Source organism: Neolamprologus multifasciatus, chromosome 17 (genome assembly GCF_963576455.1).
Source record: "Neolamprologus multifasciatus chromosome 17, fNeoMul1.2, whole genome shotgun sequence".
Classification (NCBI taxonomy): domain Eukaryota; kingdom Metazoa; phylum Chordata; class Actinopteri; order Cichliformes; family Cichlidae; genus Neolamprologus; species Neolamprologus multifasciatus.
In genome coordinates, this window is record NC_140455.1 from 15,192,434 (window position 1) to 15,214,817 (window position 22,384).

General features: G+C 39.5%; 2 protein-coding genes across 2 annotated transcripts in view; one reads left to right on the forward strand and one right to left on the reverse strand.

Annotated features, from left to right (window-relative positions):
- The first annotated feature begins 528 nt into the window (after positions 1 to 528).
- LOC146499127 (Krueppel-like factor 2) lies at positions 529 to 3,340 on the forward strand. The gene is made up of 3 exons (XM_085139054.1): positions 529 to 960; positions 1,156 to 2,149; positions 2,236 to 3,340. The coding sequence occupies exons 1-3, from the start codon at positions 889 to 891 to the stop codon at positions 2,409 to 2,411; spliced, it is 1,242 nt and encodes a 413-aa protein (XP_084995180.1). The 5' UTR covers positions 529 to 888; the 3' UTR covers positions 2,412 to 3,340.
- A 6,515-nt stretch (positions 3,341 to 9,855) lies between these two features.
- eps15l1a (epidermal growth factor receptor pathway substrate 15-like 1a) overlaps positions 9,856 to 22,384 on the reverse strand; it is a 48,460-nt gene continuing 35,931 nt past the window's right edge. The window contains exons 27-28 of the mRNA XM_085138286.1: positions 19,130 to 19,146; positions 9,856 to 15,779 (exon numbers count right to left, since the gene is read on the reverse strand). Of these exons, the coding sequence (XP_084994412.1) occupies positions 15,633 to 15,779; positions 19,130 to 19,146 (164 nt within the window). The 3' untranslated portion in view covers positions 9,856 to 15,632. The remainder of the gene's footprint in view (positions 15,780 to 19,129; positions 19,147 to 22,384) is intronic.

Sequence of the window (22,384 nt, forward strand, 5' to 3'; positions counted from 1 at the left end):
GCACGGCTAATATGTAACAACCTGAGAGGTTTCATAGAAAGCATTTAAGAAATCCGCGATGGTGAAGGTGGCGCCTGGTGGCTGCAGACTGCTGCAGAAAACTGCGTGGCTGCATTCACTACAAGGGAGTGTGCGCTACTGGCGTGTCGTGTTCTAGCCTGACACACGCACCTCTGTCCGCTTTCTCACTGAGATAGAAACCGACAGAGATATTTGACCTCAGTGTTGTCATATACTCAGAAACACAGGAGCAAAAATTATCATGGATCAAACTTTTCAGAACACAATAATTATCAGAAAGACTGAGACGTTTTCACTTTAAAATGGAGACCGTTCTGTGTCGCTTTCCAATATGTTGGATTTTGTGTGTATGTGATACTGTTACTTTGTTTTTTTATGTTAACGTGTTAATATTTGTTACGCGTTATTTAAACTGTTAATTGTTCTGTCTTTGAGCGCCGATATGGGGGCGGTTGTTCTGCCAGCTGTTGGCCAAAGGGGCGGGTTCTTTCTCCGCGAGGGTTAAGTAGCTCCACGCAGCAGAGCAGAGAAAGCATTGGGCACTAGTCCGTCTCCGCTTCTCTGTCTGTGACTCGCGGGGAAAACTCACGCTTTTATACTGAGGCTAAATTTAGGGGCTGGTCGGTACACCGTGTCCCTATCCTGAACGCGCTTCCTTCCCCTAGCCGCACACTGGTCCGGTTTATGTATGTAGGGATATTTATAAGAAAACCAGTTGTTCCAGGCGCAGAGCTGCATGTGAGCGAGGACCAGCTCACCGGACGGCAGAAGTTACGCGCTCGTAGCCTTATCTGGCAACTCAGCGGACTTTGGTGACTTGCCTTAAACAGAAGTTTTTTATAATTCAGTGTTTTTTTACTATTCATAATGGCCTCGAGTGGGACAATTTTACCATCCATCTCTACATTTTCCAACCAAAAAGAAAAATACTGGGAAGATGTAAGTTGGCCTTTTTATTTATTAACTGTTGCTTTCACCGAGCTTCATGCACTTGTCTTCCTGCTATCAGAAAACATATTTCTATTAGTTGTTGTTTTATCTGTGTATATTATACATATGTGTGTATTGATCATCTGAACGGGTTGAAAGAAATGATGCATTCTGAAACAAACTGTGCTCCCATCCCTGAAGCAGAAGTGGAAAAGCGACGTGATCAGCAGGGCAGATATGAACAGCAGCTGCCAGGGCAGAAAAGACGAAGAGGACCTGGACAGGTTCTTGGATCTGGAGTTTATTCTCGCGAACACCGCCGATTCCAGCAGTGCGTCGGCCGCCGGGACGGTACCGGAGTCATACCGCCTTCAGGATTCCGGGGTGTCTGTTTATCAGCAGCAGCAACAGCATCACATCGAAATGTCCCATCAAACAAACGATTACACGTCTGTTCCAGACATGAACAGTCCTTCCCAATACAGCAGCCTGATGGCAGAGCTCCTTCGCTCCGACATGGATACCAGCTTCCTCCCTGCGAGCAGCTCCGGTATTCAGGGCAGATTCCTGGTCAGTTCCACGCCTTTCCAGACCACTCAGGGTGTATTCCTCGAGCACCCGAACATTAAAGCTGAGCCGGTCTCAGTGGACACATACGGACCTGTCATGGGTCTGGCGCCTCAGAGCTGCACTAAAATCAAGCACGAAGGGAACGTCTCATGCATGGTTTTTAACGAGCAGCCCCGGCTTGCAAGCTCCCCGCAGGGAGCGATGGGCAGCATGACCCCGCCGCTCAGCCCGGACGACCTGATGAACCCCGAGTGCCAGCAGCGCCAGATGTGCACCTCCACCTCGCCGACGTTCCCGCAGACTTTCCACCTACACCACTGCAAGGCGCCCGCGAGATTTCCTCACCAGCACGGCGCGATGCACTTCTCCTTCTCTGAGGCGCTCCACCAGCATAAACTCACCGGCGTTTTCGGAGAGGACGCAGCCATCGGCCTGCAGCAGGCAGCTGGCCAGCGGGTTTTACTCACTCCGCCCTCCTCCCCGCTGGATGTTATGGACACCAAGCCAAAGAGGGGTCGCAGGTCCTGGCCGAGGAAGCGAACCGCGACACACACCTGTACTTTCACCGGCTGTGGAAAGACCTACACGAAGAGCTCTCACCTGAAGGCGCACCTCAGGACTCACACAGGTAAGATCTGCAGGCTGAGTGTGGCGGACATGTTATTCAACTAGGTCACGAACTATGTCACTGATGGGTGTTCTTTGTGTTCTTAGGAGAGAAGCCATACCACTGCAGCTGGGAGGGTTGCGGCTGGAAGTTCGCTCGCTCTGACGAGCTCACACGTCACTTCCGAAAGCACACCGGGCACCGGCCATTCCAGTGTCACTTGTGTGAACGGGCATTCTCCCGGTCTGACCATCTCGCCCTCCACATGAAGAGGCACATGTGAGCAAATACCAGAAGGACAACAAACAGACAATGACTGATTTGCACAGCATCAGCCTGATTAAAGAATCATACGATGGGCCACATGGATCCGACGACAATATATAGATGCAAGTTCCTATAGGAGTGTTAATTTTACTGGTACCATGAATGGATAATGGGACCACTGTTGACTACACTGTAATAGCTATATGTATTGTATAGGATTATTATGGTGACTTTTATGAAGACTGATTAGGCATTAAGATAACGTGCCATCACATGAGACTATAAACATATTTTCTGGGAAAATATATATATTTTTATTGATATGTGTATGTACGTGCATGTGTATGTGAGTGTAAGAAATAACAAGAAAACCACAAACAGCAAACATACAAATTCTTTTCTGAATTCTTGCAGATGTAGCTGGTACTACTTTTTTTGTTTATTTGCAAAGGTTACAGGGACGTTCCACTTAACATATCAGACACGTGCCAATGAAGCAACTGGATGCAGATGATCCTTAAATGTGTGATATTTGAGTTTGTATTTTTTACAATAAGTGCCTTATACATCACTTTAGTACAGAACTAACAAGTGCCATAATCTCTACTGGCCAAAAGACAAAGTTTTATTAACTGTTTTGTAACAAGCAGATGAAATAATGTTTTAGGAAAATGTTTTCTTATGAAATCGTCTCGTTGAAGGTTTGAACTGAATGTCCTGTCTGTGAGTCTGTCTGCTGGTTAGTAGCATTTGAAGTCAGGGTTTTTACAGTCTCACAGACGTGCGCGTCGTCTCGACTCCAATCGACTGACAAAGGACTAAACAGTCTTTGGTAAAAAGGTTTGTTTGTGTCTTGAAGAAATGTACTGCCTTGTGAATTGAGTCATTTTATATACTGGAAATAGTTTATTTTAATGTACATATTAAACTAAATGGATAACATGATCTCTGACTCCAGAGTTTGATTTTCAAAGTTCACAGGTCTATAAAAGGGTTTTTGTTTGACAAAAGTTCAAATACTCAAAGTACTCAATACTTTACTGTAGTTGAAAAATTGAGTCAACATAGAAGGGTATATCAGAAGAAAAGCACCTCAGAAGACAAGCAATATCTTAGGGCATGTAGATACATTATTTAATTTTTAATTCTAAGTATGTGGACATTTAGTAATAGGTGAAGCATCCTGAGAAATTGGGTCAACCCACTCATATACTCATAAATATAAACATTACATTGACATAATTACAAAGTATAGATGGATGCTACGTGGGACATAAGGGCAAACCATATGGAGTGGTGAAAAGAAAGACAGTGTTTCAAATAAACTAAAAAAGGGATAAAGAAAAGCTCAAAAAAGAAAAAGTTGCCTGATGGAAGACTGTTTTCCGGCAGCTTGAAGCCGGGAGTTGGAGAGATATTTTGTTGTAATGCTACTTTTTGTAAGTCATGTTTTGTTTGCAAAAAAATCAGTTTTGAGCCGCCAACGCTAAATTTAATTTCAAAAGCAACCTTGTTAATAGCTAGTTGATATCTTTAAGTCGAGGGAATGTTTCAACCCCACAAAGAAGATGTTTAGATCAAAAAGATTTAAATTCTGTGGTGTGAGCCTTTAATGCATTACATGTTAAATCAGTAATGGGAAGAGTTGCCTCATAGACCATTAGAGCATGACAGAGATGATCGAATAGTAAGGGTATGATCATCATTCTTACTTCACACACACTGGAAACAAGAATCTGGGTTAGATCCAATTACTATCCAAACTACAAGAATAAAACTACCATCCAATATTCTTTAAACTGTAAATTTGACCATTGTCAAGTAACATACATGCTTGCCACATGTAGTGTTGGAAGCATATAGGTGATGGCTCTTAATGAAACTTCACTATCTCTCCATTTCCGCTAAAGCCGTGACAAGGCCTGTGTTTATTTTGGGTTGTGAAAGGTCACTTGTCTCAGTACCATCTCCACAATTGCCCCGTGCCAGCCCTCAGAAAAGAGGAACACTCCCCACCTCTATGTTTAGTACATTCACTCAAGTGAAAAATCAAACATTTTCATTTCACTTTTTTCAGCTGGGTGCAGAAGGGTAACTGCCACTGTGGAGCGTGGGAAGCTCTGGCGTGAGGGTGACCTGGTTTACATGCTGGTTTCTGCCTTTGTGAAAGCAGCGGAACAAGATGGATTCATTATCATAATATAGATTTGCCTTAAAGGAAGAGGGCAAAGTTCGCTCAGGTCGTGAGTGCGGTCTGATCCAACTTAGGTGAGAGGCCAAGGGCTTGCAAGCCCCATAGGCTGATTGGGCCTACAGCATATGAGCAACACTGGGCTCAGTAGGCAGCAAAAGGGACAAGAAGTGTATTTATGGGAAGAGGTTGCCATCTACTGGGATAGCAGCACTGCTGTGGACTGCAGGAAACTTCTGCTGGAATGTTTTCCCTGCAGTTTCCCAGATGGATGGTAAATTCCGCTGAGTGTGAGAGCGAGAAATCACAAGGAGAATAGTTAGAAGAGACAAAAATCAAAAAAGGACGCTGTGTCTCCCAGTTGAACTAATTATTTTTCTATTTTTGCAGGTTGAGTATTTAATCAAAGTACGAAAAATGTATTTAAATATTTTAACCAATGTAACATTTTTTTGTTTGATAAATTATATGTACAGTGGGGCAAAAAAGTATTTAGTCAGCCACCGATTGTGCAAGTTCCCCCACTTAAAATGATGACAGAGGTCAGTAATTTGCACCAGAGGTACACTTCAACTGTGAGAGACAGAATGTGAAAAAAAAATCCATGAATTCACATGGTAGGATTTGTAAAGAATTTATTTGTAAATCAGGGTGGAAAATAAGTATTTGGTCACCTCAAACAAGGAAAATCCCTGGCTCTCACAGACCTGTAACGTCTTCTGTAAGAAGCTTTTCTGTCCCCCACTCGTTACCTGTATGAATGGCACCTGTTTGACCTCATCATCTGTATAAAAGACACCTGTCCACAGCCTCAACCAGTCAGACTCCAAACTCCGCCATGGCCAAGACCAAAGAGCTTTTGAAGGACACCAGGAAAAGAATTGTAGACCTGCACCAGACTGGGAAGAGTGAATCTACAATAGGCAAGCAGCTTGGTGTGAAAAAATCAACTGTGGGAGCAATCATCAGAAAATGGAAGACATACAAGACCACTGATAATCTCCCTCGATCTGGGGCTCCACGCAAGATCTCATCCCGTGGGGTCAAAATGATCATGAGAACGGTGAGCAAAGATCCCAGAACCACACGGGGGGACCTGGTGAATGACCTGCAGAGAGCTGGGACCAAAGTAACAAAGGTCACCATCAGTAACACACTACAACGGCAGGGGATCAAATCCCGCAGTGCCAGACGTGTTCCGCTGCTGAAGCCAGTGCATGTCCAGGCCCGTCTGAAGTTTGCCAGAGAGCACATGGATGATACAGCAGAGGATTGGGAGAATGTCATGTGGTCAGATGAAACCAAAGTAGAACTTTTTGGTATAAACTCAACTCGTCGTGTTTGGAGGAAGAAGAATACTGAGTTGCATCCCAAGAACACCATACCTACTGTGAAGCATGGGGGTGGAAACATCATGCTATGGGGCTGTTTTTCTGCCAAGGGGACAGGACGACTGATCCGTGTTAAGGACAGAATGAATGGGGCCAAGTATCGTGAGATTTTGAACCAAAACCTCCTTCCATCAGTGAGAACTTTGAAGATGAAACGAGGCTGGGTCTTCCAACATGACAATGATCCAAAACACACCGCCCGGGCAACAAAGGAGTGGCTCCGTAAGAAGCATTTGAAAGTCCTGGAGTGGCCTAGCCAGTCTCCAGACCTCAACCCCATAGAAAATCTGTGGCGGGAGTTGAAAGTCCGTGTTGCTCGGCGACAGCCCCAAAACATCACTGCTCTTGAGAAGATCTGCATGGAGGAATGGGCCAAAATACCAGCTACTGTGTGTGCAAACCTGGTAAAGACCTATAGTAAACGTTTGACCTCTGTTATTGCCAAAAAAAGGTTATGTTACAAAGTATTGTTGTATTTTTGTTATTGACCAAATACTTATTTTCCACCCTGATTTACGAATAAATTCTTTACAAATCCTACCATGTGAATTCATGGATTTTTTTTTTTTTCACATTCTGTCTCTCACAGTTGAAGTGTACCTCTGGTGCAAATTACTGACCTCTGACATCATCTTAAGTGGGGGAACTTGCACAATCGGTGGCTGACTAAATACTTTTTTGCCCCACTGTACATGTGATGCCGTGTGGGGACAATGATGAAGAAAATTAAACAAAAAGTTACGCATCAAAATGTACCTAAAAAGGGAAAAAAAAAAGTTTAAGTTTACATCAGCAGGGGAAACCAAATGAAATGATAAGAAACAGGTACAAAAAACACCTGAACATTAGACTCTTAATGTTCTATTGTTTGTTTATTTTTAGTTTGTAAAAGGTTGAATTGTACATTAAAGAAAACTTATCAAGTAAATTTGTGTTTGGTTGATTATTTCTTAGCATCTTTTCAATGCATTTCCTATTAAAACTATATAAAGACTATAAAGACTGCTCGTTCAGTCTTCATTTAGCTGCTGTCGACTGTCAGACTTTGTGTGGCTCAGTAACCAAACAGGTTTATGTCAGTTTTCAAACTGGAAAACAGGCTTCCAGCAAGTTCTGGTTCTTCTAGATCACGTGCGTTGTAACACATGTAAAATACAATACACTCACATGCATAAACACAAAGAAGTACAAGGGAACATACAAGAGATATGTCTGCCCAGCATACATACACTATACCCCGTGGTGTGTATTTTTGTAACAATTTTTAGGCCAGATTAGATTTTCACCAGTGGATAAAATGAGCTTGCAGCCAAAGCTAATCGAACACTGGCTGCATGCTTTTGCGGAAGGTAAGATTTACACTCCTACAAAAACACTGGCTCAGTTCATTTTTGTGTAAAAAGATAAAATCATGTTAAATTTGCATGTCAAATATCTCCAATAGCCCCATTATTTGGGCAGGTAATTTGTGTTATGAAAGCAAGATCAGCTTTTCAGCAACTATGAAATCAGAGAAGGTGTAGCTGTGCTAGCAGCCATATAAGGGTTGTTGTTGACCAAATGATGGCGTCAGCATTCTAAACTGCTTAAAATGAAACAGTCAACATGTGAAGTCTCAGGTAAGCAGGAATAAAGAGACTACAAGCAAACAGCATCCAGCCTCTTGATGTGAACCACAGCTACAGACTGTGTTTTCTTACTTTAAGAACTAAACATTCTGTGACAAACAGAATACACATGTGCAGTTAAAGTTAAGGTAGTTATCTAAACAATTGCCTGGAGAAAGCATTCTGGATGTATTCTCCTGTCTCAGCCTCCATGTGATGTGATGTCACAGTAGTTTACCGTAATCCTGTATAACTAATGATTAACTTGTTGGCTTAGTTATGTTTCAGACTTTTATCTTCATAAAAATAACACGTTCTTCAAATATCTACATTTTGCTTAAGTGATTTAGTGCTGAGTTCCTTAGATAAACAATTTTACACACATTAAGATTGGGAGTCAAAATTCATTGTTACCAGTTAACAGACTGGTGTGTATACAGTGCTTATCCACTCTGAAGACTCAAAGTATTTTTTAACAAGAAGTCACATTAACACAGTGCTTTTTATTGTATACCTTTAAGTGCTTTCTAATTACTGCACAACAACACTCCAGCGGATGCATCAGGAGCAATTTTGGTTCAGTTTACTGTCTTATGGCTCTTGAACTGGACGCAGACTGCCAACCTTACAATTACTCAACAATCTGCTCTCCCTGCTGAGCCACAGCCCCTAAAACACAGTGAGGCTCCCGTTTCCTTTCAGCTTGAGACTGTCGGGACGTTCCAGGACGGCATCATGCCATGGCAGATTATGGTCAAGATGTTAGTACCTCAATCGAGATATAATTTCAAAACTTGTGCGCGGCTCCATTTGACATAAAAGTCAAGTCCACATATACACTATATGGAAGAAAGTATCAGGCTACCGACACATTACATCAACAGGAGCCACTCAGTCATCGAAAGCCATGTCATGAAGCTCAAGGTCCACGGTTATGTGTTGATGTTAATGCCAGAGGAGGTTTAGTCAGCAGAGCTTTGCCAACTTTTACCGTAGCCTCAGCATTCAGGAACTCTGCTCTGTAACTTCAGGTATACTTGCTGTGGTTCCTTAACACTTTCACTTTGCAATAAACAGTACATTGCACAATAACTGAAACCAGTCCCCTGAACGAACACTATCTGTAAAGATGTTCCTGCATGAACACCCTAAAGATGTTCCTGCAGGAAAATCCCAACCATGCCACATTCTCAGTCACTTAACTCATCATTCTGAGCCATTGTGATGCTTGGTGAACTTAAGTGGGTTGTCTTGATTATGTCTGCCTGAATATATTGAATTTCTGTCATGTTGATCACATAAGTGCATCAACAAGCAGTTGAATAGATGTACAGGGACTAGTGAGTGCTCATGGTCAATTCCTCCAATACAAAGGGCTTTTTTTCTCCAGGTTGTTAGGTTTTTAGTATCAAAAATGTTAACAGCACTCCAACATTTACCCACAAATATTCTCTGGCTCACAGGTTTTTCATTTTCCTCCTCTTCATTATCGTAGAGTAAACACAATGGTGTGAAGAATTTCCTCTTATTCCTCAGTGAGACAGTTAGCACTTGCCAACATAGAGGATTGCTTGGTTTACAGCTAATATGTCCAGAATTGCACAGCATTCATTTCACACTTACAGGTGTGCCCTTGAAATGAGTGTAATTCACCTCACACTGTGACTGTCTGGGAGGGGAGGAGCATCTGTAAAGTATTTACTTTTGTTACAGCCTCAATCCAAAATGGATTCATTTCTCACCTCAAAATATAATGCAAAAATAATCCATGAATAAAAAGTCCGCTTGAAATTCATCCATATGTATAAAAACTAAAAAACAAAAGCATACCGTGAACAAGTATTACAGTTAAGTACTGACATCCTTTGCCATGACATTCAAAACGATGAGTTTAGTTGAAATGGAGAATTGTAAACTTTCATCACTGTTGCTATGGTGATTGTGTGTAGACTTTTCAGGTGAAAAATGACTCAATTTTTGAATCAGGCTGACAAAATGTGGAAGAAGTGAAGCACTGTGAATACTGCTACAGATGTCTGGTTTGGAAAAAATACTTTGAAAATGCTGAAGGATGGATTTTAAGTTCTAATAGCTTCTAAAATGATTAAAATCACTTTATTTCTTAATGAAATTGCGATTTAGGGATTTAATAAATTACATTTGGCACTTTGTCCCTAAATATGTAATTAAGAATTTAAGATTTCTAAACGTGTAATACTATATTAAGCTTTACGAATAGTCATACAAAACTGTTGACAAGTCAAACATGCATTCATTAATGGAAATGTTTATTCTAGTAAACAGTACAGACCATATAGAGACCATATAGATCCTCACTTTTCTAGGTAAACCTCTGTTCTCTATCCGTTGTTCCAAATGTTTTCCTCTAAAATTCACTGGTTCGTTTGTTTATGCTGTTAGGACACATATACCAGACATGATACTACAGAGAACGTACACGCACTGTATGCATTTTTATAAAAACAGTGCTGAATAATTTGTCGATAGCAGAGAGAGCAACAACAACAAGAGTTAGAAAAGAAATCAAATAAATGACGAATGACACAATGAATTCATTTTGCCTGCTTAATATTAAGCATCAGCATTCCAGCAAAGACAGAATTCAGTGGTTTCACACTACAAGAAAACATGAACCATTCTGATAAAATGAACACTAAAACAAAGAAACTGTTAAGCTGTAATTTTGACACTTATCATCAATCATAAGCTGATATTTCTTAACTGCTAACACTGTTGATATTTTAATAACATTTAGTAATTAACATTGTGTTTACTTGTTTTTCCTCAAAATAAAAAAAAAAAGGATTTGCGATAAAAGGCTTTTGATGCTTGGAAGAAAATCAGGTCAGAAGAGTGGCTGGCTGTGGATACATAAATAATTATATTAAAAACATACACAACATATAAAAAATTAGACTTCTTTCAGACTATACATAAAACAACAATAAAAGAAACATATCTATTGCACAATGGAGGTATCTAATGACAAATACAGTATGAACAATGGTACCAGTCTGTTAACAGCAGTACACAGCAGACGGGGTGATTGCAGACACACATCATATGCGGTCTTTTACAGAAGGACCGAGTATTGAGTGCTGCTAGTTCTTGGTGCTAATGCTAATGTGCATGTTGTTCCATCTCACCACATACTACTAATTTCTGAATTTTGAAATATTTCAAGTTTTGTTTTCAGCATTGGTGCAGAACGTCAGAATCAAACCAATAGAACTGCTGTCCAACCCTACTTCTCAAGGAGTGCGTTGGCGTAATCACAGGTCCCTCTGTTTCCTACATGTTGCTAGTTATACTGTGTGAAAATATCACATCCTAGCTTGTTGAAGTATATACACCGCCACAGAATGTCAGCTGTGCTATAAAGATAACGCACCTCTCTGCCCTATAATATACAGAACGAGTCCACGTTTTGCTTTCAAAATTCAGCTGAGCCATCGACATACACACTCAGTCAAAGGACACTCTGTTTAGTTCTGGGAAAAATAAACTTCTATAGCACTTAAGCCAGTGTGGGTTCCACATAGTTGCAAGAAGAATAGCAAAAGCTTCAGTCCTCTAGCTGTGTCTATACAGACTTCTTTCAGGCTCAGTACCACATTGTGACCTCAGTGGTATACAGCACGTTAGGTTATGAAGCATATTTGTGTGAAAATCACAGCCTATGTAGAAGTCAAACCAACCACGTCTTTGAACTGTGGCAGGAAGCCGAAAAGTTAAACTCCACCTGTGAGGGGCCAGCTCAAAGGAGAGCTCAAACATGAACATTCTTGCTATGATATCACCTTAACGAAGCAGTTAAGACTATTATGTCACAATCAGCAGTGACAAGTTTAGAGATGCCTCAAGCAAGAAGCTTAGATCACATTGCTTCTCAAGCTAGTATAGATGAGTTGTTAGGTGACTGCTATTGGAATACATGCTTGATCTGATGTCAATGTGCTGTAAGAATGAAAGAAATCTGGTTAACAAACAAAAGTAACACCTCTAGCCACTGTGAAAAACAGGGGCAAATAATTCTGCAGTAAGGTATTGAACATACTGCACCTTTTAGATAATACACATAGCTTTTTATTCAACTTCTAGTATACCACACTATAAGCTCTTTACTCGATAGCAATTAAGTTAACTGTAACTTTTTATAATGCAGTGAGAACAAGTGTGTAGCTGACGACCTGCTGGCGCGTAGAAGCTCATGAACAGTTTTATTTAAACTGAGAAAACGGACGGACACGAGGGGGCTTCTATTCATGGCAGAGACATAAAAGCCAACATGTGTTTTATGACTGAGAAGTAGATGAAAGCAGGTTTATCACATACTAAGGACACCGCTCAGTAACAGCTATAGTAAAAGAAACACTCTTGATGTGTGAACATAACAAAGAAAAGCTGAGAGAGGCAGTTTACACTTCTTACGCGTAGAATCAGGGGTGCATTATCAACCTTAACTTCACTTTTCACTCCTATTTTGGTGAATTCACATTACAAGGATTTATATAATGCTGACCCCCTGGAAAGCGGTTTCAATATGTCTGACATCTGGGAAGAAAAAGACAAACAAATATTCAATGTTGCATCATTAAAGTAACCACATTAGTACCAGCATTTTTTTTTTCAACGTGATGAGTGGAAAAGCAAGTGTAACACTTATTGGAGGTCATTCTGTCATATCACTCAGTACAAAGCCTTTACACGCCGCCAGCTCTTATTTGGGACCATCCCATCACAGTTTTGGACTGAAATCTGACGCAACCTGAACATTTCAGTACATTTCTTTATGTATTAAACTTCAAGTTGAGCAGAATGTACGCCAGTGTTTTCTGTTATTAGAAGGAGTTTATATTTTCATTGAATTGCAACAAATCTGAAGTGATTTCAGAATGACTGAAACATTTTTAGGTTCCATCAGATTGCATCCAGTGCAATGTTACAGTATAAAGATCACATCAGTAAGCTTTGCTTTGCACTAACAGCTCAGAAGTTAAGTTCAATGAAATCTGTTTTTTTGGGACAGTAAAAAAAACAAAAACAAAATCCAAATAAAAAACAAAACAAAACTCTAGAAACAACTTATTTCTGTCTCCCTTAAGCATTGGTTCATAGTTCAAGTAAAGAGACAACTCCTAAAATAAACAAAGTGAGTTGTTATGGAACATCAAACTATGTCACATAAGAATTAGCACTCTTCAACATCCAGTTTCCTGCCAGTCAGAAATCTATCTGCAACTTGTGTTTGCTGTTCTGTAGTCATCAACTAAAAACAGTGCTAAAACCATCAGTTTCTAAAAAAGAATCAATAAAAAACAGACTAGTTGAAATATGAAAAATTAATTCCCTCATCTTTTATTTCATTTGCTGAATGTGGTCTGATATCACATCACTGTGATCAGAGTACAGTTGTCAAGGAGAGGCATAGGCTCTGTCTATATACACCGCAGAGACGGCAAGAAAGCTCTACAGGTCAGTGCAGAGGACTCTTTACACAATGACCTCACTCATGATAACGGAAAACATATTTTTACAGTACGTTACTCTTACTCCAAAGAATATGTCGATATCCTGACATAGTTATTTTCATTCATTAGATAGTTATCACATTAGAGGAAACCAATGTAATGCATGCTGCTTCCCTCAGCTTCTGTTAAATTTATGTCTTCATTTTCCATAATGTGAATAAGAGCCAATAAACCCTCTACCTTAAACACTGCCAGGCTAAAAGATTTTTTTTAAACTGAAATGATGAGCCAGAGGAAGGGAGCGTCTGCGATGGGTGGCAAACGTAATACTGAAAAAGAGAAACATGTAAGCTACAGACTCAAGACAGAAGAGTACCAAAGAAAAACACCCCTATTCTGAGTCTCTTTCCCCCGCTCTGTATTATTTATTTCTTTATGATAAATAAGCACAACACAAAGTAAAGTGGATTTTCACATTATGTCACATTTAAACTGGAGGCTGAAAGACAAATTCACAAGAGAAGCCATTTAAACTCAGGGACTACAGCACACACCTGAAAAGATAATATTGTCTGTGGTTCCTTGAGGCCTTTTGAATTTCAGTAGTACACAGAAGGAATATTTCATGAAGGTATTACTGTTAAAATTGTTATACAGTGGAACCATTGGATAATAAGGCTCTTGGTATCCCAGATTGCCTGAATCTTTATCTGGTTAAAGTGTTTAATCTCTAAATCCTGATATTTGGAGATAAAAGCTCACCTGGAGTCATGAGAAAAAATGAAGCACCGACTTTAGTCTAGCTTGAAACAAAGTGGTTAAATACAGTTTAAAAATACTGTTAATATCGATCTTTTCACTTCTTATCTCAGTCTTTGTTAGTGTAAGTGTCTGGCCTTAAAAGAATATTTAATGAGTATTAGGGCTGGGTATTGTCACTCATTTCTATAATCGATTGACTCAGAAGGTCCAGATTCGATCCCCGATTCAATTAGATTCAGTTTCGATTCAGACAGTCAGAAATATTATAGTTCTGATCATTCATTAATACATATCCATATTTTTATATGTATGTATAAAAAGCTGACACTTCATCAAAGGTGTGAGCATCACAGCAGATGCCTTTGTGTCAAAGTAACTGAGGATAAAACACAGAAAAGCATGAAGGAGATTTTCCTGGCCTGGCTTTTTAAAGCAGACAACCGCCTGAAAAATATTCTGCAGTTGAACAAAAACAGAAGAAAACCATGAATCTGCATATAAACATTACCTGACGCTGCTGAAGTGAAGCAGAGCAAAGTTACAGAGAAAAAAAAACAGCGCTGTACATAAAACTGTACATAATGCAGAAAACAGATTTCAGATTGGAAACTGTTCTTGAAATAGACTGAGAGAGAGCCGTGCAGGAAGTGTGATTTTTATCGTAGTGGAAGCAAAACTGTAAAGTAAGAGGGAATTCACGACGATGTTTTTCACACGTGAAGCGTAGTTTTGATCTTTTTTTGCTGCCTATCAGTGAATTTTGGTCGGAAAGTGGCAAAACCTGCGACTTCAGAATCTGTTTGCTTTCAGCACCTGACGGCGTGTCTGTGCGCAGATCTTCGGGTGAATGATCCGCGCTTTGTGTTTACGTCTTTTCGCAGAATCCATTTAACTGCTCTCATTTGCTGTTTTGTGGTTGTTGAAGTCATTTTGTGAGCTTTAAGCTGAGATTTTGTCGTTTCTGACCAAATACTTAAAAATAATTAAAAATCGAATCAGGATTTAATGACACGATATCGCTTTATTCAAACAAAAATCGATTTGAATCGGGGAAATAGATTTTTTAAACCCTCCCCTAATGAGTATTACTGAATGAATCCAGTCCTTTCTATAAGCCTCTCTATACCAAATGGGAATTTAAACCTCATTCTATGCATTAGCACTGAATATTAACTGACATACTTACTACATCATGTAATTTCATTAGATAAAATGATACAACCAATTTACAAGTCCCTTCTGAGAATTACAGGGGCAATTTCTTTGCTGCTGATTGTTACAACAAAAGAAAAGGTCATCTGCTCGTCTATTAATGACAGCAAGGTTTGTTTCCATATGGTGAGTGTAGCTTAAAAAACAAAACAAAGAAACATGACGTGATACAAACTGTCGTGCAGCGATTAGCTAGTCTCCCTAATCGGTAAAACAACATTACCGTGTAGCTACTATGGGGCCTGTACACTCTTTCTACCAAGCAGCTTTCTTTCCACGTCTTTATATTTCAGTTCCCCTTTTCTTCATGTCAGCACCCATTTTTCAATGATGTTTTGCAACCCACGATTCTGTTTTACTGTTTTTTTTTCTGTTTGCAAGGCCATCATCCAAACTTGTCTGAAAGTTTCTTGTTTTCTTCCAATCCAATAAAGTCACTGAGTGTGGAGTTCTGTGTGAGTGTGTGTGCAGTAATTAGTTCAGTGATGCGTTTCATGTCTTAATATTTCAGTCAGTCACCTTTGTCTGCAGGTTAGCCTCACTATGGCTATACAAGTATTCACATGTAGTGGGACCTCCAGGTCATGCATTGGACATCTCTGCTTTACTGAGGGCAATGGCCAGTTCCAGGTCCTCCTGTTCCTGCTGTCTGAGTCTCTTCAGCCGCTCACGTTCTGCACGCTCGCTTTCACGTTTAGCCCATTCTAACTGCTGAGCCTCGTTTCCAAACTGCAAAGAGAAAGATAGAGAGAGTGCGAGAGAGAGCGTTGAGATTTGCAGTATTGTGCAAAAGTCCTCTGCAGTCTTTCATTTCTTTATATTTTGCAAAGAAAATGGAAAACAGATGAAGAGATTTATTGAAATGTGGAAACTTAAATGGAAATACAGTATATAAGTCAAAAACAGTTTGTACAGTTCTAACCAGCTTGAAAGTTAATATTTGGTATGAACACCTTTATTCTTCAATACAGTCTGAACTCTCTTAGGCACCTTTCTTGTCATTTCTTCAAGTAGTCTTAAAGAATAGTTCTTAAAGCTTTCAAAGCTCTCAAAGCTCTGAAATGTGGATACCAAACTGCTTTAATAATGCTGAGTTCCAGACTCTGGGGAGGCCAATAAGTGACTGACAGCATTGATTGTTTTGTGTGTGGGACAGTGTGTGTGTTAATTGTCATGGCGAAAAAAACTAGCTGTCGCCAATCAGTTGCTTTCCAGATGGCATTTCATTGTGGATCAAAATCTGGTGGTTTTGCAGATAGCTGTAGAAGCTCACAGCGCCTTCTCCCATACTGGCAACCACTTGACTAAAAATTTCAGATCTAGATTAATCAGTCCATCACACACCGTTGCCACTGATTTTCAGTCCATTTCTTGTGCAATTTATCATACATCATACTTTTATCCCTGTTCTCCTTAAGGGCTCCTAGACAGGCCCCCTTCACTGAGAAGATTCTTGATGAGGCTTCAGTGAATGGATGAACTGAAGAGCCAGATGTAGCCATCAGGTCCTGTGTTTTTTTTCCAATTTTTTAAGGACTTAATTTTCAGATACTATTCATCTGCAGTAGATAGTGTATAGGCCTGCCACTTCTTATATAGTTGTCTGTTTGTCTAGTCACCTCAAATTCTCTGCGCACAATCTGAAGATATGGAAAATTTTCCGCTAATAGCATCTTGTTGGTGTCAAAAAGATAATTTATTTCTGTCAAACTGTGTTGTCTGATAGGTTGCTAGTAAAAAAAAGCAAAAGATATAGAAATGAGGCACGGCTCAAGACTTTTGCACAATAAGTCCTTGTTTTTGAAATAATCCCTTTTCCACATAACAAGATCAGAGAAGACCTAAGCTGTGGCCAAAAGAACACAAATTTGACCATCCACATACTTAGACATGTGTCCAGTGTTTAAGTTTGAAGAGTTTCCAACTTGAACAGTAGCAAAAGTCAATTATCAAACATATCAAAAATTAGAGGTAATTTAGAACCACTGTCAGATTGAAAACAGGATACTGATGGATACTGATTGGATATTGCACCTTCGGTTGGTTTAGACCAGGGGTCAGCAACCTTTCACACCCAAAGAGCCATTTGGACCCGGTTTCCACGCAAAAGAAAACACTGGGAGCCGCAAATACATTTTGAAATCTAAAATGAAGATAAAACTGTATATATTGTTTTTTTACCTTTATGCTTTGTGTGAACAACTAAGGTCTATTACTTATGAAATCCATGAAGTGCTACAGAGAAAATTACATTTTATTTATGTAATTAACACATTTGAACTCTTAAAGAAATATAACAAAAGGAAAGACACCCAGCTGAACTAAAATGATCCAGCAAACAAAAACTGTTGTGAGCCGCCACCCTTATATCGCCTTTGGGCTTTTGGAGCCTTGACCTGACTTTTAAAAAATAATTGGAAAAAAAGCACTATGCTGCTAAAAGATGAAAAATAGATACTTGCAAAATTCTGCCTAAATATGTATTTTACCTGGTTAATGTATGTGGCGGGGCGTGGTCTGCAGCGCCGCTGCAGGGGAGGCGGACACACCTGAGCGGCACCCACAATCACGCCTCGCCGCCTTAACGTCTGTGCTATCTGTGCTGTTGTGTTGGTATGTGTCGGGCTGTGAGCTGAAAAGCTGCAGCCGGCTGTATGCGTACAGCAGCCGTGTGTGAAAAGTGGTAGATGCTGAAAAGCATGTTCATGCAAACAGTGTCGGGTCTGCCGTGATATGTTTACAATGGGACTTCTGCTCCTGAACTTCTGCGCACAGCGTCTGCAAATCGGGGCTGTACAAAGTCACTTTCATCTTTATGCAGGACTGTAAGCTGTCATCTGTGAGGGTGAGCGGTGTTCGTTTTTAACATAGTTCACGGTGGAGAATAGCTGCTGACATAATGTGGATCTGGAGGTCCATAATTGGCCTACCTGGGGTTGAAAGTCTCGATAAAGGCACGGCGTTTCGGCGGATACACCGGCTTCCGCAAGTGTGACGCTTATTTTGAGCGTAATAGAAAACATAATAGAATATAATTTTATTTTTATATTTCAATATCACAATAATCTTCCAATTTAGAACTACAAGTTAAAAAAGAACTAACATAAATAAAATACACTTCAGCTAAATACTTCTAATTTATATTCCCAAACCACGCAGAGCCGCACTACAAGGACTAAAGAACTGCATGCGGCTCCGGAGCTGCAGGTTGCCGACCCCTGGTTTAGTAGAACTGACATGTATTAGCACTTGGATGCAGAAAGATGCAAACACTTGGATGGAGGAACATTTGAACCACTCCAACCACTTAAGATTAAAACCATTTGCTGCTGAGGAGAAGCTTCTCAGTTGCCATTTTCAGAAACTAAGATTTTACAGAGGTACATCTTAACATCAAGTATTTAACGCAAAATGTGCAAATTTGGTCTTTCTGGTTAAACTACTGTAAAGAAACAATAGTGAAATAAATCAAGAAGGAGAAGAAGAAATAAGTGGAACTTTAGAGGAGTAAAAATCTCAACTTTGATGATTCCAGATGAGAGAATTTTCATTGTAGTCTTGTCTAGTCAAAATAAAGTTGATTAGCCTTGAATGTTTGACCATCAGATGATCTGATGTCAAGAATAAACCCAGTTGAGATGGTATAAAACATTTTGACATGCAGATTGAAGAAAATGCAAATGTGAGAAGTTTCAGGCAAGTGTGTAAATAGGTGACAGATTTGAAAGATCTAAAATAAAAAAAGATTGCTCAACCATACAAAGGAATACAATCTAGCATATGTGTCCAAACCTTTACCTAGCGATACCATTTTAAAAATCTGCTTGCAGGGTCTACAATAACCTTTAAAAGTAGAAGACTCTCTGCCCTTTGTTATATGTATACAGCACTTTTCATATAATAAATTAAAAACAGTTTCTGTATTTTTTGACACATCATTCATTTTAGTTTAGCAACTAAAGCTCTTGCTATTACTGTACATCTGAAATCCTCGTCTTACTCTTCAACAAATATTCAACAACATTTTTGATAACACTTCCCTAATGATCATTTTATGTGAATGTAATAGTGCTTCTTACCTTGACTTTGTCAGGTCCTGTTAGAGAGTTGGATTATAGAACAGAGAAGTTAATAACCAAAAACACCTGACCTCAATGGATCTAAGCTGGTTACACCACACAACAGCAAACAGACAATGTAAATGGATACTGGCCAGGTTTCTGTGCAGTCCATTTTGAAAAACTATTTTTAGCGATTTGTTAGTAATTAATTTTTAGATCAAGTGATTCTACTAGCATTAGGATACTAGACAGTTTATAAAAAATCATATAAAATCAGTAATTCCTAAACTGATAAAAGGTATTGAAGCTAAAGTAAAAAACTAAGACAGCTGGACTGTGAAGAAACAGAATGCCAGTGAATCCCTTCAAGCAGGAATGTGTAACACAAAGATCTAAGCAAAGCTTAACAAGACCTCTACAAGAAAAAGATGTGACATGCAGAGAGTGAGAGAAAGTAGATGAAAATCTGTATCTGAGTATTTTAAACACAATGTAAATGATGAGTTTTGGCAGATATAACAGTCATCTACTAAAAGCAAAGTGTGCTATGCCTTTAGTAGATGACTTTTTAAAAAAACTATTTTTAATTTAAGAAGGAAGTACAGGTCTTTGTTTGTGTTGGTGCTGCAGTTGCCTGATTTTGGAAAAGTGGAAATAAATGTTGTAAATCAAGTAGAACAGTCTAAAGCTAACATACCTTTATGTAAAGGTCTCCTTACCAGAGGGCTGGAATAAAAGTGTTGTCTGTAGTAGATTTAGTAGTATAGTAGTTATACCAATATTAGATCCAAGAACCATTCAAATTTATAATGGTACATCTTGGTTCAAATAATGTCTGGATGGCCAAACACCAAATACTTTACAAATACTTTTTCTGTAAACATTTTATATGAACTGTGATGTTTTTCAGGAGACATATGTCCTAAGTAAAGCGAAGTATTAATCTACAATTTAACGAGTAAAGCTGTGAATGTAGGTTAGGTTGCATTGACAGATCATGAGACACTGTTCTTAGCTGCAGTGTCAGGTTGAAGATAGACATGGAAGTAGATGCATGAGAATAATGAGAATACCTAAAACAGTAACGGAAGACAAAGACATGCATTACAAGAATAAGCAGTTAATATAAAACACTTATCAACTACTGAAAACAAAGTAGTTTAACAAAGGCGGTAAACATAGCAGCAAACATCAAGAGCGTGCAGGGCAGACAGACTCAAGAGCTGATAGTTGAGTAGTGATACTGTGGTGTCTCGTGTTCAATAGATAATTCTAACAGAAAATTTGAACTGAGTTGTCAACCAATCTGACAGAAAAGTTATTCCCAGGCTTAAAATAGAATAAAATGTGTAAGGTTATCTGGGGATTTAAAAATGGATCCAAGCATGAGAGTGAATGTTTGTCTCTTTCCTCGCCATGGATTGGTAACCCGTTCCAAGATCACAACAGGTTTGTGTTTGTTGTTCTAGTCTCAGTGACTCAATTAATTCAGAGTAACACTCATGACAAAACAGATCTACCACAACTGATATAACCCATTTGCCTCTGTGAATGTCTTGGTAAACCCTGAAAACACCTATGATATTCTTCCTGCCAAAACAAAAAAACCACACAAAGTGCTGACACCCTTTCCTGCACAACATGAAAATTAGACTCTCTGCAGTGCAGTTCTGCAAGCCTTACAGTGTCAATACCAAACTGTAATTTCTAAAGCCAGTTTATGTAGTGCCATTGCAGTGGGTGGGGTAAATTTAAAGGCTTTGATTATTTGGTACAGTTAAAGTGGGCTTTTGAGATACTTAGATACAGACATAAATAGCTGTTCTGTAATTACACTTTAGTTCTTTTAATTAAAATTTAGATCTTTTCCAACAAAAATGAGGGCTATTAAGGATTCCTTTGGTGGCTTCCAACAGTGGCAAACAAAGGTTTATAAGGAAAAACTCACAGTTTTGAAAAACCGCAAATTTTAGGGGGATTTAGCAAGTCTCATGTCTAGACTCTTCTGGACTCAGACCACAATAAGCCTGGCTTTACAAGATACAATTAATAGATGTGTAACATCAATGTAAAACAAGGGTATTCTCAAGCTGACATCGTTGCTGACATACTTGACATGCTGATTTGGTTAGGTTAAAGTGGAGTTGGTTTCTATAATCCTCTAGTTTTCTTGATTCCCTTGCATACTCCCACACCAATAGGAGGTTGCTGAAGAGGAGAACTTCAACAACCACTTGCGGCAGAACTTCCGGATTCCAGAGAAACTGGGGACATTGAGTCCAAATGGACAATGTTTTGCACCTCCATGGTGGTGAAAGGAGCCATCAAGCTGAAGGAGGAGTCCTATTGGGCTTGGATAGCATGTGGAACTCCGGTGACAGCTGCAACCCGGGCAGGAAAAACTTTGGTATGGGACAAGTTCAGTTGACCTGATTTCCTAAAGGCTCTGGATGTGAAAGGACTGTATTAGTTGACACGCTTCTGCAACACTGCTTGGTGATCCGAGGCAGTAACTCTGGATTAGCAGACTGGGGTGGTGGTTCCAATCTTTCAGAAGGGTAAGCGCAGGGTGTGTTCCAACTACAAAGGGATCACAATGCTCAACCTTCCTGGTAAGGTCTATGCCAGAGTAGTGGAAGGGAAAGTTCATTTGTTAGTCTCTTTATCATCTCAGGGATATTTGTGTTTGCGAGTTTGGCTCAAGTCTGCATGTGTTTTGTGAACCTGGGTTAAGGTCAGTTCTTCGTGGTGAAGAGAGAGCTTATTTATTTATTTTTCAACAGGAAAATGACCCCACACACACCTCCAGGCTGTGTTAGGTCTATTTGACCAAGAAGGAGCATGATGGAGTGTGGAGTGAGTGAGATATAAGATGGGTATCCATCCATCCATCTATAGTATATATATTAATAGTTTAATCATTCCGTTGTTTAATTTAAAAACATGACTTTTTACCCTCTTATTCTAGTGTCCCTCCCTTTAAGTACTTGTAAGTAAATATTATTAAATTCTATTTAATTACAGGGAAACTTCACCGTTAGTCACAGGTCATATTATATAGTGTTATCACAGCTTTAACTTTCAGCAGCAAGAACACTTCTTTTATTATCTGTTGGTACAACTATTAATTACAATATTCAAAAAACTTCTTCACCGTGAGTGGCAGCAATTTATATGTGTGCATACTGTACTATATGAATGTGGTAACAGTGTAAAGACAGCATGCTCTTAAGATTTTCAGCCAGGGAGCTGTGAGGTGGTTAAAGAGTCTGT

What these genes read in the sequence shown, in the direction of transcription:
- LOC146499127 (XM_085139054.1), top strand. Translation starts at nt 889, where the DNA reads ATGGCCTCGAGTGGGACAATTTTACCATCCATCTCTACATTTTCCAAC. An exon ending in AAGAAAAATACTGGGAAGAT is followed by an intron (nt 961 to 1,155) that starts GTAAGTTGGCCT and finishes TCCCTGAAGCAG; the next exon opens with AAGTGGAAAAGCGACGTGAT. An exon ending in GCACCTCAGGACTCACACAG is followed by an intron (nt 2,150 to 2,235) that starts GTAAGATCTGCA and finishes TTGTGTTCTTAG; the next exon opens with GAGAGAAGCCATACCACTGC.